This window comes from Neomonachus schauinslandi, chromosome 4 (assembly GCF_002201575.2).
Source record: "Neomonachus schauinslandi chromosome 4, ASM220157v2, whole genome shotgun sequence".
Lineage (NCBI taxonomy): Eukaryota > Metazoa > Chordata > Mammalia > Carnivora > Phocidae > Neomonachus > Neomonachus schauinslandi.
In genome coordinates this window covers 52,710,469-52,730,542 of record NC_058406.1, presented here as the reverse complement: position 1 = coordinate 52,730,542, position 20,074 = coordinate 52,710,469, and the positions used below count along the sequence as shown (strand labels likewise).

Sequence of the window (20,074 nt, the reverse complement as noted above, 5' to 3'; positions counted from 1 at the left end):
ACTTTCAAAAGTGAAAATCAGAGCCCTAACACATGGACCATAGAAAAGAACTAAATCTATATATACCAGTAGGCCAAACTGTACCACTTTAGCCCTCTCCGTGAAAGAAACTCCCTTGGCATAGCAATATCTGAGATGTTTTCATTTGTTTTTACGAACTGAACCTGCACCAGGATGATATTCATGATCTCAGGTTAATGTGCTGCGACTAAACGCCTTTCACACAGCAGTGGTCCTGGGACTTTGAATTCACTACCGTGTATGCATAGCACGAAACCTCGGGCTGATTGGAACATCTCTCAGTTTCTCTTCCCCACAGTTATGGGTCTCAGACCACAAGAAAATGTTGTGTCTCAGGGGACATGCTCAGTGTTTAATCTCTGAGTGCAGAGATTGGAGCAAATGTAATTTTTCTGTCTCTCCTATACCATACCCTCAATTAAATGTCTATATTCTATGAGCAGCATTCAAAATAGTGGTCAATTTTACCAGAACTTCCATACATGCAATAATTTCCTTCTGTTTCTGAATCTGTAAACCACTTAAAACATCAGTGAAGAAAAAATATTCTCTCAATTTATCTTTGTATGGAACTAAGGCTTTCATTCCACACTAATTATTCAGTGAGTTGATATGAGCCCTCTACCTTTCTCTGGTGAGAGTCATCAGCTGAGCATGTGAGATCCTGAGCTAGCTCAACGATGCTTATGGTAGGAAACAGCTTTATTGCTTTCTAATTGGCAAATGATCATGAAGTGTAAAAAAATACCTGTTGGTTGGGGTCTGAGATCTTTGTCATTGTGTAGAAATGCTCATTTCATAGGGCCTCAACTAGCATAGAGATGGAGAGCAGGATTTTCTTTAGGGTAACAGTAAAATCAGCAGGATTCTCTCTCAGTGTAAGTATGAAACTGGTGATGTTTAGCAACCCAATAGGCATATTTTTGAGGACTGAAGTATTTGTTTTGATCATACCAATCATCTTGAAATTCTTAATTATTGCCATTCATTAAAAAAAAAATGAGTTGTAATTAAATAAAATATTAAGTGGAAATACAATGCTGGATGAAAATTAAGTGACAATTACACAGATGTTGTTTTTGCCCTTAAAAACTTTAATATTTATTGTTGGTTTCAGTTTCTGGTATGGCAACAAAACTCAAAGAAAGCATATTGAGCAACAAACTAAATTAAGAAACCTGCAGAGATAGATGTTGAATGGCAATTTTAAGGTATAGGTTTCAAACATAATCATTAGCATTAAAAGATCTGGGTTTAAATCTGAATCCTGGTTCCATCACCCACTAACTCTGTGACCTTGGGAAAATTATTTAATCTTCTAATCTTTAAAATGGGTGTTACAGGAGTACATGTCTCATATAATTAATTTAATAATTAATTGAGTTAAAGTATGGCAAGATTTAATACAGTGGTTGGTTATATGACAGAGAATGCTCAGTAAGTGAGAAAAAAAAAATAGCATACAAGCAAATGGGAATCAGGGAAGACAGTGATTCCAGAGTGAGATACAGTAACGTTTGGCAATCTAACTGTATCAGAAGTGACCATTGTGACATCTTTTATAGAGAAGAGTTAAGACAGACATTATGTCTTCAAAAGTGCTTTTGTTGTCATCAAAGTATTGGTTGTGGGTATTGCCATTCTAATAGATAGTTTAATTCAATGGTACATATCTTAGATTTGATACATAAAGATTGGCTTACTTGTCAGTCTTCAGAAGTATATCCCCTAGGCCAGAGCTAAATCTTTTATTTCTCTGCAACATTTAGTGGAGTACCTACCACAGAGTAAATGCTGGGGACAAGTAAATTGCAAAATCTTAAAATCACACAGAGAAGTAGCACAAAATACAAATACATCACATACTTTAAAAATGTACGAGGATGCCTCTTAGGTATAAATGGGTGTATGTGCAAATCAGTGGAAAACAAAGACAACTCAAGGCAAAACAACGACACCCTTGAAGCAAGTTACATCTCACAAGTATCAGTTTGAAGTCTTCTTTCAAACTTAGGTGTAACTGAGAAGATTAGCTCTTTCTACACAGGTCTAATGTTCCCAAAAGATGGTATTTGTTGGGTTTGTTTCCAGCTAGAAACAAGCCATTGGAGACCTCCCCAGTGGAGCTTGTTAATGGAATCATTAGAAGAGTCAGTCTACATTGCCAGGCTCTTAAAGGCTTTCTCACATTTTTTGTCTACCTTACTGAGTGAGGACAGATACCACTGATTTGGGGACAATCATTTCCAATTTTGACAGTTTTCTTTCCTCTCCCATATCCACAACCATAGTGACATATATTACACTTCACATGATTCATTCTAACATAAATCTGAGAAGATTCTTGAATGAAATTAGACAGTTAGGTCACACATTTTGTTTTCCATTATCTTCTGAGTCTGAGTGGGACAAATCTGAAATTGAGGCATGTAAGATACAAAAGTCTTCTGACCAGAAGTTCCTAAATTGAAGTTATTTTCTACAAGGTGTGAGCAACTGTCCTGGAGGATTCTGATGTCAGTGAACAAACAGTGGGCTGGGAACGGACACAGCACTTGGGACTCGTCAGTCAAAAACACACCACTCTCTCTTTTTTTGATTGAGGTGACCCTTAAATAATAGACAGACCTTTCACCATTATTTTCTTCAGGGAAATTTCCCTCAAGTTTCAAAAGTTCATCCAATCCTTCTGAGAATGGAAGGTGTGGTGAAATTATATCGGGATGCTGATCTGATAATATAAAAAATGCGTGGGTTTCTATCTCCCATGAGCTGTTAGAAAAAGAACCCTTTGGTAGAGAATTTTTGCTAGTGAAGCATTTGCTGACTGAGCTGTTTATAAGCCCTTGCTCTTCATCAATTTCACTTGATTTAGAGCTGCCAAGGAGGGTGGCATATCTAACAGAGGGCGGCCTCCTGCTTTCGTCCTCATGGGCTATCACAGTGCTCTCCAGCTCAGAGAAGTTAGCACTGGTGTGCTGGTCACGGATACAAACAGAACCCTCTTCAAGATCCGGAGCTGTCAAAAGCAGAGAGACCATAGCTCTTGGTACCACCTCATCTTTATTCTTCCATGATGTGTCAACACTGATATCTTCTGAAATGGTTTCAGGCTCCAAAAGAAGAGGACCAAATATCACTGATTCTGTATGCTTGATAAAAAGATGCTCAAATGTTTCTGGCTAAAAGAAAAGACACATTTTAATGCTCAATTGTATTAATTTTTTTTTTTCTTTTTGCTTCACTATGACATCATTGCAGAAATGAAAGTGTGAAAGGTTACTACTAAAGGACATAAGTCAACCACAAATTAACTGGGGTTTGTTTTTTTTTTTTTTGGACTGAAAATGGATATGTCAAAAATCATAAGGGAGAGGCGGAAGAAGATGGTGTTTAAAAGTGGGATGAGACAAACTTTGGTTTGAGCCCTTTTATGACCATGGACAAGTACATTAACCTCTTTGCCTTTTAGCCTCTTCATCTGTAAAAATGTGTTCAATATTTACTTCCTGGCATTGTGGTGAGGAATAAATTAGAGAGTGTCTGAAAGTGCTTAGCTCTCAATAAAGATTGGTTATTGTAATTAAAAAGGGCTGTATTCTGAAGAATTCCTAATATTTTACAGCAAATTAGATTTCCACAAACTGAAAATTTCAACCTCAAATTAAAAAAAGGAACTGAAATAAAATCAAATGAGCAAACCAACTAGTCCAAAGACAGTTAAAATAACTACTCCATGACATAAGATATGGTATGAGGGTAAGCTATTTGTGACTGTTAAGACTTATCTGCCTTACATCATACTGAAAATCTGTTTAAGACTACCAGAAGGGAAGAACTAATACCAATTTGTTGAAAACAATGATGGTGAAAGACATGATCACAGACTCTTAAATTACTATTCCTTTTAAATAACTTCATCTAAAAACACATAGTATGGAACATGCGGAATGAAGACAAAGACGCAAAACAAATGCACATCGTATCTTTTATAAGAATGCTGGTTACATCACAATAAAAAATCCTGCCACGCAGCTACAAATCAAGAATCTGTGTGTAAAAAGCTCAACTCATACAATGTAAACATATTGAAAAAATAAATGCAAAATAAAGAATACCGTGGACACATCACACTGAAAAATTAACGCAACTAAATGAAGTGCTACTGAAAATGTGTTCAATTCGTAAGACATACATATGGTTGAACTTTTGAACTTTACAGTTTTTAAACCACTAGAATGAATTCAAATTTATTGCCTGAAATAACAATTTACTCAACTATTCTTCATAATGGCAAATATATTCCATGTAAAAACATAATTCATTAGCATAGTTTTAAACTCTTAAATGAAACATATTGGTGATTATAACTATAAAAGAATAAATATACCAAACACTAAATATAATAAAAATGGAATAGACTTATATAGATATTATATCAATGCATAATGACAAATACCATGTTAACACAACCTTTTCTGTTATTCTATGAACATATATATGAAAACTTCCTATGCCTTTTCTCTTGTGACAGAAATCTATCATTAGATTTATTATTTCCTTCAAATATTTACTTGCTCATTTTGCTTTTTCTTAAACTTACTACTGTATGTGTCTTGAACTTCTTAAAATTTAAATGAACCTAGAAGTTAAGATCACCAAATAAAGGCATTACATGCTATCGATATGAAAACAAAAAATACACACAAATAGCCAATAGCACACAGTCAAACTCACATATGCTCTTCAGATGATGTCTTTAAATATTGCATGCCCTCTAAAACTTTATAATCGGTAACTAATTATTGATACTGAATAATGTCCATGTCTTCAAATGCATTCAGATGGAAGATTTCACTGATAATTAATAAGAAATCACATACTCATATATTATTGAAGTGTATTTTATCAGTGGGTCATAAACTTTTATTAAAAGTATGTTCATTAAAAAAATCATTTCAGTCATTATATGCATCTAATTTTTCAGGATTTTAGAACGGTCTGGGAACATATTAAATATGTATTCAGCTGGTAAGAAATAAAGAATATCCTTTCATAATCTCACACTTAGATTTTACATTCCAATGATATCTATTAAAAGTCAATGAAGGGGAGAAAAGGACACATTCCTCCTCATTTTTAGTGTTGTTTTCATAGCCAAATAAAACTATGAATGAAATCTAAATGTAAGCGATCAATATATATCCTAAATTTGCAATATTATTTAGGTTCATCAAACAGAAGCTTTGGTTTATTTTGAATGTGAACAACATAACACACTTACTATGCTGATGTCATAGAAATAGTAAGGGTCTTTTTTCAGGAAGAAGTGTCTTGTCTTTGCCATGAACTATTTGTAAAAGCTCCCTTTTTGCATTGCTGTGTACTTCTCTGCCTGCCAGAAGCTTTGGGCGGTTCGGAGTAAATAAATTAAATTTAGGGAAGAATTTCACAAAGAGGCTGAATTGGAGGCGGATGTGTTTTCTGATCTGGTCAATCTGACCTGAAAAGTCAGGTCATCCTGATATGAACTATAACTTCCACTGGCCTGTGACCAGCACACACCCAAACTTCTGGCTTTCCCTGAACTGAAATGGAAGTCAGTGCCTAAGCCATTTGCAAGACTACTGAGGATGGGAATTCCCAGATTGACCAAAGTTAGACAGACGTAAAAACTACAAGACAGTCAAAAGAACACCCACATGGGTCCGTTTATAAGCTCAGGTGTCTACAAAAGAATACAAAATGGAAAACTTTGGACATAAAAATATAAACTAAATAGTTTCACTGTATCTTGTAATTAGATTCATTATGTTTGCAAAGTTATGTGTCAGAAGCTGCAGGTTTTTACCTACTTATGGCATTGCCTACTACAGACCTGATGATACTGAATAGATATGTGGTAAGAACAGTCATAGTTTTTAATGTTTTGTGACCACACAAATGATAAATCAAAAGCCAGATACCATGAATATTACTTTTTAAACTTTAGGTGACCTAAAAAGTATTCATACATTCAAACTGAATTCGACTCAGCCCTATCTCTTGACCCCAAATTTACCCTTCTATTGTAAGTTCTAAATCAACATCATCCACCATATTTTAGTTCTCAATAGTTCAACCAAATATTTTTTAGATTTGTCTCCCCTTCTTCAAAATGTAAAAATCTTCTAATACTCTACAGAATGTTGGGAAGGTGGTACATTGTGTTCATCTGTAGTGATCATGATTAGACTTCAAAGAATGTCCGTTCTCTGTTTAGATAAAATAAAACAAAATAAGAAAGCAAAATAAAAAATCACTCAAAAAGCAAAAGATAAAAGATTTCAAAAACATTTTCTGTCAGGCATGGCTTCCGGACTATGAATTCTTCTGTTAGACTAGAGTAATACATCTTTTTAAGAAAGAGTAAAATTTTGAACTGAGGTTGCCTCTTCTATTTTCATAAAGCATGCCTTAACATCACACTCTAGGAACAGTCTTGGTGACCCCAGACGAGGAAAAACTATAGAAGAATAACAGAATAAAGGAGAAAAAAAACAAAGAGCTGGAAAAATAAAATGGAGGAAATGGAAGCAACAGAAGTATTGGAGAGCTTGGAACAAGAAAGAGTAAAAGAGTAGAGCAGTAAAACAAAAATTTAAAAATTAAGAGAAAGAAGAGCTGAAATAGTGAAGAATACAATGACAGATCGTTATCATGATTTTTCTAATCTAGAAAAAAAATCTGAGAAACCATCTGGTCCATGTTCCTCCCTTTTTTAAAACAAAGCAATTGGGGCTTAAGGTTACAGAGCTAATTAGAGCAGAGTGAGGACCCTGACTTAGTTCTTTAATTTTTTCCAGTCCAAAGATCTTTCTATAAAACAATGGAAGGATGAAAAATATCCTAAATGCAAACTGGCAGGAAAACATGCTCTTTGTTTTGCTTTTTCTACTTGCTGTGATAGATTTCAGCTGACTAATACATACTCTCTTCTGGTTCTTTATAACCCATGGGCATATCATAAATATTAAGAACATGAAGATAAACAAAACTGAAGTCCTCTTTTAGGGGACTGAGATACACACCTCTAAGCCCAATAATGTGCACTTCTACATAGAACTTTCAACTCAAAACTGCACCGGTTTTACCCACTTCTGCAAGACCATTCAAGCAATTTCAGGGGTGCTCTGCCTCAGATCTGTGAGACTGGTGTTCTGGGAACCTGCAGGTTGTTGAGCTGCTTTGGCAGACTGAGGAATCTTGGACAGTCTTTGAATCACAAGGCAAAAATCCATTTGGTTTTAGCTTTCACACCCCTAAGGTAGGTTAACCGGAGTATGGTCTTGTGAAAATGGACATCGATGTAGACAACAAAGAAGCAGGTTAGATCCCCCGCCATTCAAAAAAATTACAGATGATTTAGATTTAGAGGAAGAAAATAATAGATTAGGCAAAAATGCTAAAGAAAAAAGTAAAAAACCAAATTGGTGACAGTGTTTTAAGCACTGTGAAATTTGAATTAGAAGAAAAGCAAGTCTATTGTGTCAGTCACTACATTTTCCTGCAACGAGAATTCAGCCTTTGTTTAAGATTCTGATTTCTATATCTATATTTATTTTATTTTTTGTTTTTTTAAGATTGTAATTTTTAAAGTATCAAGAGAAATGGTGTAGAGGGGTATTCCAGTTGAGGATGGCAGGCTGAACACGTTGCTCTCTCATCTTTGTAGAGACTCTATCAGAATGAAAGTACATAAATAACAAATATATACCCACAACACAGAAGATAATCTGAGAAAGCAAGAGGGAATAAGATTTTGAATTCATTTCTAAGACACGGAAAACAACTGGAAGAGTGTAGACCAAAGAGGATTAGCAAAAGAAGCTATAGACCAAAGTACCTCCAGAGTGGGCTGTGGTTGAAGAGAAAGCCTCTTTGCCCAGGTGAATACAGCAGACATGGCGAATGAAGAAATGGCAGGTAAGAACACAGGAAGATAGGAGACCTGAGGCTGAAAACCAGAAACTATGCATGTGGAATGGGGCTCTTCCATTTCTCCGCTGTACACAGAAAATCCTTCATATTAGAACTACCTTCCACACCCAAATTGAGGTTTTGTTTTCAAAATCAACTAAGGGAGTTACCAAGCAGCTATGGAGTATTAGCGCCTGTAAGTACATTTTTCCTCATCTAGCCAGAGCCCAATCTACCCAACCAAACAATAATTCCTGCCTATATGCACTGGGCTCCCAGTCAACTCATCTACTGTTTCATTCTAAAACATTCGAGGAAAACAAAGAATTACTAGATATTTGGGGAAAGTCGGAGATAAAAAAAGCAAAGCCAAGCTAAACAAAAAGAAAACATGATCTTAGCAGAAAGAGAATTCAGAGAATAGGAAAAAAGGAGAATTTTTTTAAACAAACAATGATCCTTTAATTGGTATTTCTAGTAAGATTTAAGAAAATATTGCATGCATAAAACCAGAACAAAATACTCTAAAAAAACATGCAAATTTACAAATATAACAGTAAATAAAAGTTCAAGAGAAGCATTAAAAGAATAGGATATGGCAAGGTCTCAAATGTAAAACAAAAAAAACAAAAAAAGAACATAGAGATAAGACATATAGAAGATCCATGCCGAGGGTTCAACATCTAACAAATACAGATTCTAGAAAGAGAGAACAAAAGAAACAGGAGGAGAGGAAATCAGCAAGGAAATAACATAATTTCTTGATATGACCAGAGTCATGGAATTGAAAGTATCTTCAAATGGTGACCAAGTTAAATGTAAAAGAACGTCCCTAGACCCATTAGTGAAATTTTAGAACATCAAAAATGGAGAGAATATTTTATGGATGCCTGGGTGGCTCAGCTGGTTAAGTGTCTTCCTTTGGCTCAGGTCACGATCCAGGGTCCTGGGATCGAGTCCCGCATTGGGCTCCCTGCTCAGCGGGGAGTCTGCTTCTCCCTCTCCCTCTATCCCTCCCCCCTGCTCCTGCTTTCTCTCACAAATAAATAAAAAAATAAAAACTTTAAAAATAATGGTGAGAATATTTTAAATGCAAGAAAATTGCAAGTAACCAGTGAGGAATAAAAATCAGAATGGCATCTGACTTCTTAGAAGCAATACTGGGTGCTAGATGATGAGGCAGGAATCGTTTCAAAGTTCAATTGGAAAGACTTGTCCAACCTAGAAATTGACACTCCACCAAACGATCAATCAATGAAGGCACAATAAGAAGAATTTCAGGCGTGCAGAGACTCTGACCTGACACGTAACATTTCTTAGGAGATTATGTAAGGATGGAGTTTCTCAAGAAAGAGGGGGAAAAGGAATTTAGGAAGCAGCACTCACTAGAAACCGGTTAAGGAAAATCTGGAGTGATGGCTCGTAGAAATTTTAGAAAAGGCCCCATCCAGATTGAAGTTGGAGGGCAGAGGGTTTCCTGGGCAGAGCACACTGGGAAAAGGTATCCAGTGAAGAAGCTTATATAATTGCAGCACACAGAAATTCAAAAAAACTTCTAAAGAAGCAATTAGAAACTCTAGAAAAAGCGACAACAACAACCCATAAGAACTAAATATGAAGCCAACTAAAACTTGGCACAATTGTGACCAACTGGTGAAGTATTTCTAATATCTTTAAAGAAGAGATTCTCCTGTGACATTAGAACTCCCGAAAGTGTCATCACATCTATTTCTTGTTCTGCAAACAACAGTATTTACATACTCACAGCAGTGTAAATGCAGCTCACTGACTTTCTATTTTTTAAACGATTATAGCACAAAACATGCTATCAACCCTGACTTAAAGCGTAGAGTTACATTTACAGAGATTGGGAAGTGGAGGGAGAAATGGAGGGAAAGGTAAGAGTGCTAATGGCTTTATTTTATTTTTAAAAAAGGGGAGGGAAGGGAGCTCCAAGAAGTAGTCTCTATTCAATGGAAATAAATGGAATTTAAGAAGATTTTTCTGCGGCTGCAGTTACTGAAAAAATTGATAAAAGTGACAAAACAGTATTTTTTTTTTAAGATTTTATTTATTCATTCATTCATGAGAGACAGAGAGAGAGAGGCAGAGGGAGAAGCAGGCTTCCCGCGGAGCAGGGAGCCCGATGCGGGACTCGATCCCAGGACCCTGGGATCATGACCTGAGCCGAAGGCAGACGCCCAACCATCTGAGCCACCCAGGCGCCCGACAAAACAGTATTGGTAGGAGTGTGGGGAAAGGAGAAGGGCAGGAAAAGTATGTGTATGAGTAAATCTTCATTATCGCCAGAAATCAATACATAATGACTACATTTCATAGTGGTAGAAGCATATTATTTTTAGAAATATAAAGGTGACCTGCCCGAAAAATTAAAAGCAAACCAGTTTAAAGTATTGGCATTTGGAGAGCAAGACTAAGGGTAGCTAGGCATAAAGGAGGACACTATATTTTGTAATAAATGTTCTTCCATACTATATCACCAGTAAACCATGCACACTGGTCATATGGTAATGCAAAACTTACTTTTTAAAATAATGGGACAGATATAGCCCCAGAGAACACAGAGACATATATGATCCTGCTTCCTGCGGCATTGTTTGTAATAAAGAAAAGCTTTTAAACGCTTAAATACCCATCAGTAGGGGAAGAGACATATTAATTGTGATATATTTATAGGATGGAACACCATGGGCCGGTCCACATGGGTACACTATGTTAACTGTATCCACATGGAGAGATCTCTAAAAACAATGCTGAGAACAAAAATAGCTCCTGAATGATATGGAAGTCAGGTTCACATTCATTATAACCCAACGTGGTTTTGCTCAGTGGTCATAGTTGCGCACATGCAGGTGTAGGGAAGTATAAAAGACAAACTGGACAAATACACACTATCTTCTTGAAAGTGGGTAACCCTCAGAAGTTCCGGAAGGAGGCACTGAAACTACTGAGGGGAACAAGCAGGACTAACTTGATCTGTTATTTGTATTTAAAAAATATGAGGCATGGGCGCCTGGGTGGCTCAGTCGGTTAAGCGTCTGCCTTCAGCTCAGGTCATGATCCCAGGGTCCTGGGATCGAGCCCCACATCGGGCTCCCTGCTTGGCGGGAAGCCTGCTTCTCCCTCTCCTGCTCCCCCGCTTGTGTTCCCTCTCTCGCTGTCTCTCTCTCTGTCAAATAAATAAATAAAATCTTTTAAAAATAAATAAATTAAAAATTAAAAAAATATGAGGCAAATATGCATTTAGATTCATTATAAACCAAAGGGAATGGGAATGACAGCTTAAAAAGTGGAAGAGATTAACTTTAGGGACCATTTTAGAAATCAGGTTAGATGTCGAAGGAATTTTAACTATAGGTTACTTTCACAAATCAATGTTCAAAAATAATCTGAATTTGGAGAAGAAATTAAGGGAAATGCTTTATGTAAAAAATTATGATCTCCTTTAAAAATACTGTAAATGTCTTTAACAACAATGGGCTGTTACAATCCATTTGCTTTGCAATACGCTGTGGGTTGGTTTGTTTGTTGTTTCCTTTTGTTCTACAGTTGGATATATCACCCTTTGCTTATCCATTCATCATTTGATGGATATTTGGCTTGTTTCCACATCTTGGCTATTATGAACAATGCTGCTATGAACACTCATGTATAAATATCTGCATAAATACATGATTTCATTTCTATTGGATATATACCCAGCAGTGGAATTGTTGAGTCATATGGTAATACTATGTTTACTGAAAAACTGTAAAGACCATTTTCCCAAAGGGCTGCATCATTTTACATTCCCACTGGCAGGAGTTCTAATTTCTCCACGTTCTCACCAACACTTATTATCTGTCTTTTGATTAGCTATCCTTGCCAGAGCAAAGTGGTATCTTTTGTTTTGGGCTTGCATTTCCCTAACAGCTGATGATGTTGAGCATATATTCATTAGCGCTTATTGGCCACTTATATAGCTTCCTTGCAGAAATGCCTATTCAGATTTTTTACTCATTTGTTAAACTTTGTTAAAACATACATAACATAAAATTTAGCCTTTCAACTGTTTTTAAGTGTACAATTTAGTGGCATTAGTTACATTAAGCAGTACATTGTTAATATGGGACTGATGGCAAGAGTAGCAGTTTGAGTCCGATGGACCCGGGTTTAACCAAGGTTTTTACAAGGACAGGATAGATGATCAAGACAAGCCACTGAACCACTCTGAGACTCAGTGTGGTCACCAGAAAATAGAAGACTATGAGAGAATTAAAGAAAATAAATGAATATGAAGCAAAGAGTCAATAGTAAATTTGCCTTACCCTCTTTAGAAATACAGCATGAATTACACTATATTATTTTTCCCTAAAAAAGTATATTTTTAGTTATTTAGGAGATTAAAGTAGAAGATGAGATTTTTTTAAGTTATTGCATTTTAGAAGGTTTGATTTTTATCATTAGTAAAAATCTTTGAAATTATATTCTTCACTTTTCAAATATTCCTATTATATTCCAAAAACTGATTTATTCCTAGACTATGTTGTCTGTGTACCTGTTTAGCCCTAGAAATAAACTAAGTATCCTGAGGACTGGTTATGCTCAAATAATTATCTTGTAAGATTATAAAGTCAAATATTTGCAGAGGGAAAAAAAAAATCAGTCTTAAAATAAGGATAATCACACCCACTGTAAGTATCTTAAAAATTCTTCACACTTCTTCAGTTTACCAGAACATGGAAAAATTGAGTGAGATTTCAGTCTCTTTGTGTATAATCTCTGTCAGATGATCTGCTGCGACATTGTGCTCATCTTCAGAGCGCATATGTGAGAGGGGAGCACAGAGTCTACAAACACTGACTCAACCTCTATCCATCAAGTGGTTCCTTTGTGCCAGCCATCTTCTGGAAAGGGGAAAGATCATTTGGTGCAGGTTCAAACTTTATTTGCTGAGGTGGGCCTGATCATTTCCCTGCCCTGGTAAACATTTAGAAACCATTTTCATGGTGGTGCAGAGGGAGATTTCAGAGCTTCACAAGTTGAAGAGAGAGTATTTTAGCTTCTCTCAGAGAGACAGCAAGATGGTTATTCCCTGCATTCATGTATACTCGTATAGTGAAGCTTTAAAATTTTTATTTACATAGATATTTAGTTTTTGTGGCCAAAAAAACAATGCTCATATTAAAAGAAAGAGCTCCTCATATTTAAGAAAAATAATCTCCTCTTTATACTGTCTTTAATCTCCCTATTTTCAGTTTGTGAATGTGCTATGGTCCTTCCTACCTCAAGGCGTTGTATTTGAAGGTGCCTTTGCCTGGGCTCTACCCCTCCACCACAAAACCTAGTTAATGACTACTTATCTTCCAGAGCTTAGCTCAGTTGTCGCTTTCCTGTCTTCACCGCTCATCCCCATCCATCCCATGTACTAAGCTTGGCCCGCTGGATCCTTTTCTTTCACAACATGTAGTTTATAATTATTAGTAGATATATATATCATATGTATATTGTTATTTCCATTATCGTTGATTAATGCTTATTTCCCCACTTAACTGTCTACTCCAGGAGTTTCTATTTTTCTGATCAATACAACCTGAAGGTATAGCATAGTGACTAGCACAGGACAGGTATTTAATAAATAGCTGGGGCGCCTGGGTGGCTCAGTCGGTTAAGTGTCTGCCTTCAGCTCAGGTCATGATCCCAGGGTCCTGGGATTGAGTCCCACATCGGGCTCCCTGCTCAGCGGAGAGCCTGCTTCTCCCTCTCCCTCTGCCTACCTCTCTGCCTGCTTGTGCTCTCTATCTCTCGGTCAAATAAATCAATAGAATCTTAAAAAAAAAAAAAATAGCCGGTAAATGAATGAGTGAACGAAATTAATGAATGAATTTTAAAATGAATAGACTATTTGGGAGATGGTAAAGAAGACAAGTTCTTTCTATTTTGCTTTCCACTCAGCCACTCCTCTATAACCTTACTGTCTTAATTCCCAGATAGTAAGGAAAATCTCTTAAAAATTTGTTTCCCAAGATCCTAGCAACATCCTGGACTTACATGTAAATACTACGTGCTTATTTAATGAGTAAATGAATGAATGAAAGAATGAATGAATGAAAGGCAAATAAATATATATGGCTGAAATATCACTGTAGCTACAATAAATGTTACTGTGTGAATTCATAATGGAAGAGAGAGGGGAAGAATAAATATTTTACTAATTGAAAAAAATCATGAGCTCTGTTTAATGAAAGGAGACTCCACGGCTTATAGCACCTAAGGGCATAGTTGAGAGGTGTGTGGTGTGGGGCCGGTTGGGCTCAAAACAAAGTGAAGTTTCTATAAAGAGAATGATCATCTTGGGCTGCCTGGTCTGAAGATAAGACCGTGTCATTTCTGCTGAAAGGTTACAATTTAATCGTTTGCACTCTTGTATCTACATATATATTTGCTTATTTGTTCATTGAAAAACTAGAAAGCAGTGTTTTTCTCACTGCAAACCACAGGCCAGTAGTAAGTGAAATCAATGTAGTGGGTTGCAACCAGTATTTTTTAAAGGAAAATAGAATTTTGAAAATAGAGAGTGCTATATATACTGAAATCCTTTCAGTTTTGCATATCTACATCTCTGCATGTACTAGGCCGCAAGGTAAAATGTATTTCTTACGGGTGCCTGGGTGGCTCAGTCGGTTAAGCGACTGCCTTCGGCTCAGGTCATGATCCTGGAGTCCCCGGATAGAGTCCCGCATCGGGCTCCCTGCTCGGCAGGGAGCCTGCTTCTCCCTCTGACCCTCCCCCCTCTCATGTACTCGCTCTCTCTCATTCTCTCTCTCTCAAATAAAAATAAATAAAATCTTTAAAAAAAAAATGTATTTCTTACTGTGGGTCATGGTCAAATAAAAAAAAAACTGAAAGCCACTGTTACGGAGAAGAACGACTAATGGAATATCCTCCACAGTCAGACAAACTGGCAAGCCAAGCCTGGTTCTAAAACAAGATAACCTAACCCCTATAAGCCTGGTTTTTTCCTTCTTTAAAATAAAAATAATGATACTTATCTCACAGTGTCATTGAAAGAATAATAATTTAAGACACCTAAATACATAAAATAATGATAATTAACAGTTAGTTCAGACTTTACTATGCTACAAGTACCATCTTCTTTAATCCCCAAAACAAACCTTATGAGGTAAGTGCGAGTAAACCTCATTTCACAGGAAAGGAAGCTAAGATACTAAGGACTGAAGCAGAAATCTTAATGCACATAAGAGTATGTGTCTCAGTGATTTGCACATAGAGGAATGGACACTATTAAGAATTACCAGCATTACTTTAATGAATCCCTACTTGAATACTTCCCATGCAGCAGGAGTTCAACAAATATTTGTGAGGGGTAAAACATACCTCAGGAACTCAGAGCACTCTTCACAATAAATTAAGAGTAAAATGCTCTGGGAACTTAGAGGGGTAGAAATTCTTCTGAACTACTTTTGTTAAAGGAAGGTTTGGGGAAAAGGGCCTACAGTGAGGTCTTCACTGATGTGGTAGGGTCTGTAGAGGTAAAGGGAACAGTGAAGGCATGATCAAGGCCCAGGGACAAAAGAAAGAGGATACATAGGTTGGTAACAGATTGTAGAGAAAAGTCATTGAGTACGAGCTTAAAGGGACTGTACTTTATCTTACAGCTAAAAGGAAACCACTGAAGACATTTAACAGTGACTAATGATAAAGATGCAAGCATTGAGACTGCTTAATAACCTCCATATGATTACTGTTTAAAACATTGTGTAGATATTTTGACATGAAAACTGAATTCTATCTTCTCAATTTTATGGGTGGAAACCCAACCTTGCTTCAGGGGAAATTATAAGAATTAATAAAACATTAGGTAATCTCTAGAGTTTTCTGAGAAATTCTATTATAAGATGTATGTACAAATTATTTTATTATAGCTGATCAATTTATAAAGTACTTTAGCTTGAAAAAAACTGTGTGCTTAAATGTAAGTTTACTAGAACAATTGTGTTTTTTGGGTTGCAGAGTTTGAGGATGGGATTATTTATATAGGTTTTAATTGATTTAAATAATTATGGAAATAATTACAGGGATTAAAAATATTGATTCCAGCCTTTACCTAAAGAAATCAATTTACACCAAAAAAGTATATCCAAATATCTGTTCTCCAACAGATTTAACCCTTAATATTCTAATATTTATTTATTTATTTTTAATTTAAAAAAAATTTTTTTTAAAGATTTTATTTATTTATTTGACAGAGAGATAGCGAGAGCAGGAACACAAGCAGGGGGAGTGGGAGAGGGAGAAGCGGGCCTCCTGCCGAGCAGGGAGCCCGATGTGGGACTCGATCCCAGGACCCTGGGATCATGACCTGAGCCGAAGGCAGACGCTTAACGACTGAGCCACCCAGGCGCCCTATTCTAATATTTATTTTACTATATACTGTGACACAGAAGATATATAAATACATACATATATTTAATTTTAATATAAATATATACATATATATTTAATTTTTATATGATGAACTACCTACAGAATTTTGTTTCATCCTGATTTCAAATCCCTGCATCCTGCTATTCTTGAAAATATGTAATAGATTAAACAGAATTCATATTTAAATGAATTGAATAAAATAAGATTTAAACCTTATCCTTAAAATATTTTAAACCTTAAAAATGTTTATATGCTATATAAGGCATACAGCATCTAAAGTGCAATCTTACATATTTTGGGTTAAAAAAAATTGAAAAAGGGACCTTCTGAAAATTAAGTCCTTGTGCCCAGGAACAGTTCTTGGGGTTTGGAACATCCTCCCAAAACAGCTTTTTCATTCTACAAAGGAGAAACAAAAAACATTCATATTGAAAATGTTCGCAGTTAATGAATACACAAACTAGAAATTAATCTACCAGATCAGCTATTTCTCAGTATAATCTGATTTCATTTTCACATGCTATTCCATGAAGATTTCCACCAATGTTTTATTTAGACTAAAGTTAATATTCATTATAATAATAAAATAACCAACACTTATTGAATGCTCTGTGCCAGGCACTATGCTAAACACTTTGAGTGGATTTTTCTTGGAGAAACAATATATTAAAAGTGGCCACCAGAGCACCTGGGTGGCTTAGTTAGTTAAGCATCCAACTCCTGATTTCAGCTCAGCTCACGATCTCAGGGTCATGAAATTGAGTTAAGATTCTCTCCCTCTCCCTCTGCCCCTCCCTCCCTCTCTCTCTCTCTCTCTCTCACAAAGAAAAAAAGGTGGCCATCAGTTGAGTTTCAGAAACAATTCCACTTGATATGGCCCCATCAGCTCACTTCACTGAAAGATATATTCAGAGTCTAAAATCTCCCATCCCTCTTTTTTGCTATAAGACAAAAGTTTCTGTAGAGATTTGACATGTGTGAAATAATTTCATAGGTCTGGGCCTCTCAGCACACGGTGATATGGCACCCTAGAACCACAAGAAATTCAAGGCCATTTGCCAAACCAGACAGACTGGGGAGCCACACAGTGCTGAGTTTTAAAAACTGGAGTGCTTACTAATCATAAATGAACTAACCACTCCAGGTAAATCTTCACCACTAAAAAGTCCTCAACCCAAATTGTACAGCTCTAAAAGCCATTTTTGCTATCTCTGAGAACACACTGCCTAGGATTTCCTGTTATAAGCTTGTTATTTCCTGAATGTATTTACATATAAAACATGAATTTCGTCCATGATGTTTGTGTTGTACTAGCAAAACAGAATGTGGTTTCCTGAAAACAGGCCTTTTCTTTTTAGGCCATCTTAATTGTATACTGAATATACATAAACATATTTAGGAGACTTTAATGTTTCTGATTTGGGTTTTAAATCAAGTTTTAAATACGCTCAAGAGCTTTGGCCATAAAGATTTGTAACACCAAGTACAATACCTTTGGTGTGATATTAACAATGTTCCAAGCAGTAAGATTGAAGAGGAAATAATTATTGGCACAATTACATAGAGCCCTGCATCATTCTGGTGTTTTTCAATGTCATCTGAAAAAAAAAAAATACAATTCACATGATTCAGAAGCTTGAGGAAATAATAATATCTTTCTGTATCAAAAATTACAGCAGACTTTCTTCTGATTTCATCATAAATCTGTATTACCTTTAAAGATATAAAAATAAAAAAGAAGATAAAAGTATAGCTATGATCACATTAATGAAATGTTATTTTGTGCAGAATTATGCTTACTGTAAGTTGGCAAAACATTTTTTCAAAATTATTTTTTGCCAATTCCATGTGATCACTTCAGGTTATATGAGAAAGTGCCAATTAAAGTTGTTCCAATGACTCTCTGCCTCAGTATCGCTTCTGGATAGCCAACCTTCAACATCCGCCGATCTCTACCTTGTTCACTCCACACACATTGACCTTGCTTTTCTTGAGCCACCAAGCATGCTCATTCTTCAGAACCTTTGCACTTGCTACCCCTTTGTCTAAAATGCTCTTCTCTTTTGTACTTGCATGGCTTGAACTAAAAAGACCAATTCTGACCATCCTAACTAAAGCACCACATTTTAACTCTATCCTTTTACCTTACATTTATTTTGCTTCATGGCACTTATTTTTTCTTATTATTAAATTAGTCCTTTTATTAATTATTACCAGTTGCCACTCATGTTATTTTTTATTGATTTGGGGAGTTTTTTTGAGTGCAAGTAATTTTTTTAAGTTTTTATTTAAATTCTAGTTAGTTAACATGTAGTGTAATATTGGTTTAAGGAGTAGAATTTAGTGATTCATCACTTACATACAATACCCAGTGCTCATCACAACAAGCATGGCACTTATTTCTATCTGCCATTATATTATACATGATTTGTTTACTCTCACTACCATTAGAGCATAGGGATTAAGCTCCATAAGGACAGAGACTGGTCTTCACTGTTCAATCCCCAGTTCTTGTGTCCAGCCTGTATGTGTCAAATAATAAATGAATGAATTTTTATAATTATTTTAATTCTAAAACCAGGCAAAATATTTCTCTCTTGAAACTTCATTATTAGGTTGCTTGGACTTGAAGACAATTTGAGCCATAATAGCAAAATCAAAATGTTGATACTCCAAGTACAGTAAGATGAATTAGAAATTTAAGAGGCATAATGAATTTATTTCTGTAACTACTTCTCCAGTTTTATTTTTAGAGGAAAAATGTTTCCTTTAAAAGACTAATTAAAATTTAAAGGCTTGGGCGCCTGGGTGGCTCAGTCGGTTAAGGGTCTGCCTTTGGCTCAGGTCATGATCCCGGGGTCCTGGGATCGAGCCCCACATTGGGCTCCCTGCTCAGCGGGGAGCCTGCTTCTCCCTCTCCCTCTGCCTGCTGCTCCCCCTGCTTGTGTTCTGTCTCCCTCTCTCTCTGTCAAATAAATAAAATAAAAATCTTTAAAAAAATTTAAGGCTCGTAAGTATGTACCTCCAAAACATATTATTTGGAGGTAGATGCATTTATATGAATTGTACAGAAAATTAGTATTTTTCTATTTAGTTTTTCTGATGATGTATTTTATTGTATTGCTGCATATTTTCCTTTATTTCATTTCCATTAACTTTTTATCCAATTTGAGAATGAAAATGTTAATTTCCAATACCAGAATACCATGCTTGATTATTCTCCTTACTACCACACCAAGGGACCATGTAGCCTCCCTGACACATCTATGTAAGGAAAAGTCTTACCTTGGGTGAAACTATTAATTATCTTTGGTTTCCCCACTCCTTCCATAAATACTGGGTAAAGACTGAATTGATACTTCTCAATGGGGATAAAATGATCTGAAGAGAAAAATATATTAAAGGTCATTCTTACTGAATTAATATTAACAAGTGAAACCTATATAAAAAATTTAGGTGACTCTCCTATTTTTCTGAACATAGAAATAAGTTGTTATTTATGGATCGAAACTGATGATTAAGGGAGTTTCAAAAACCACCTAAGCATTCCAAATTCTTCTAGTAACGACAATAATTTTCAAATTGAAAATATTACCCAGAGACATGAGATTGCAATTTTCAAGGGTATGTTCCAATGATAGCCAGT

At 35.8% G+C, this 20,074-nt stretch overlaps 1 protein-coding gene across 1 annotated transcript in view; it reads right to left on the bottom strand.

Moving 5' to 3' along the window:
* Positions 1–2,375: 2,375 nt before the first annotated feature.
* Positions 2,376–20,074, bottom strand: part of LEPR (leptin receptor) — a 63,405-nt gene continuing 45,706 nt past the window's right edge. Inside the window, exons 15-18 of the mRNA XM_021679971.1 lie at positions 19,714–19,809; positions 17,921–18,026; positions 16,752–16,827; positions 2,376–3,203 (exon numbers count right to left, since the gene is read on the bottom strand). Coding sequence (XP_021535646.1) covers positions 2,376–3,203; positions 16,752–16,827; positions 17,921–18,026; positions 19,714–19,809 — 1,106 coding nt within the window. The remainder of the gene's footprint in view (positions 3,204–16,751; positions 16,828–17,920; positions 18,027–19,713; positions 19,810–20,074) is intronic.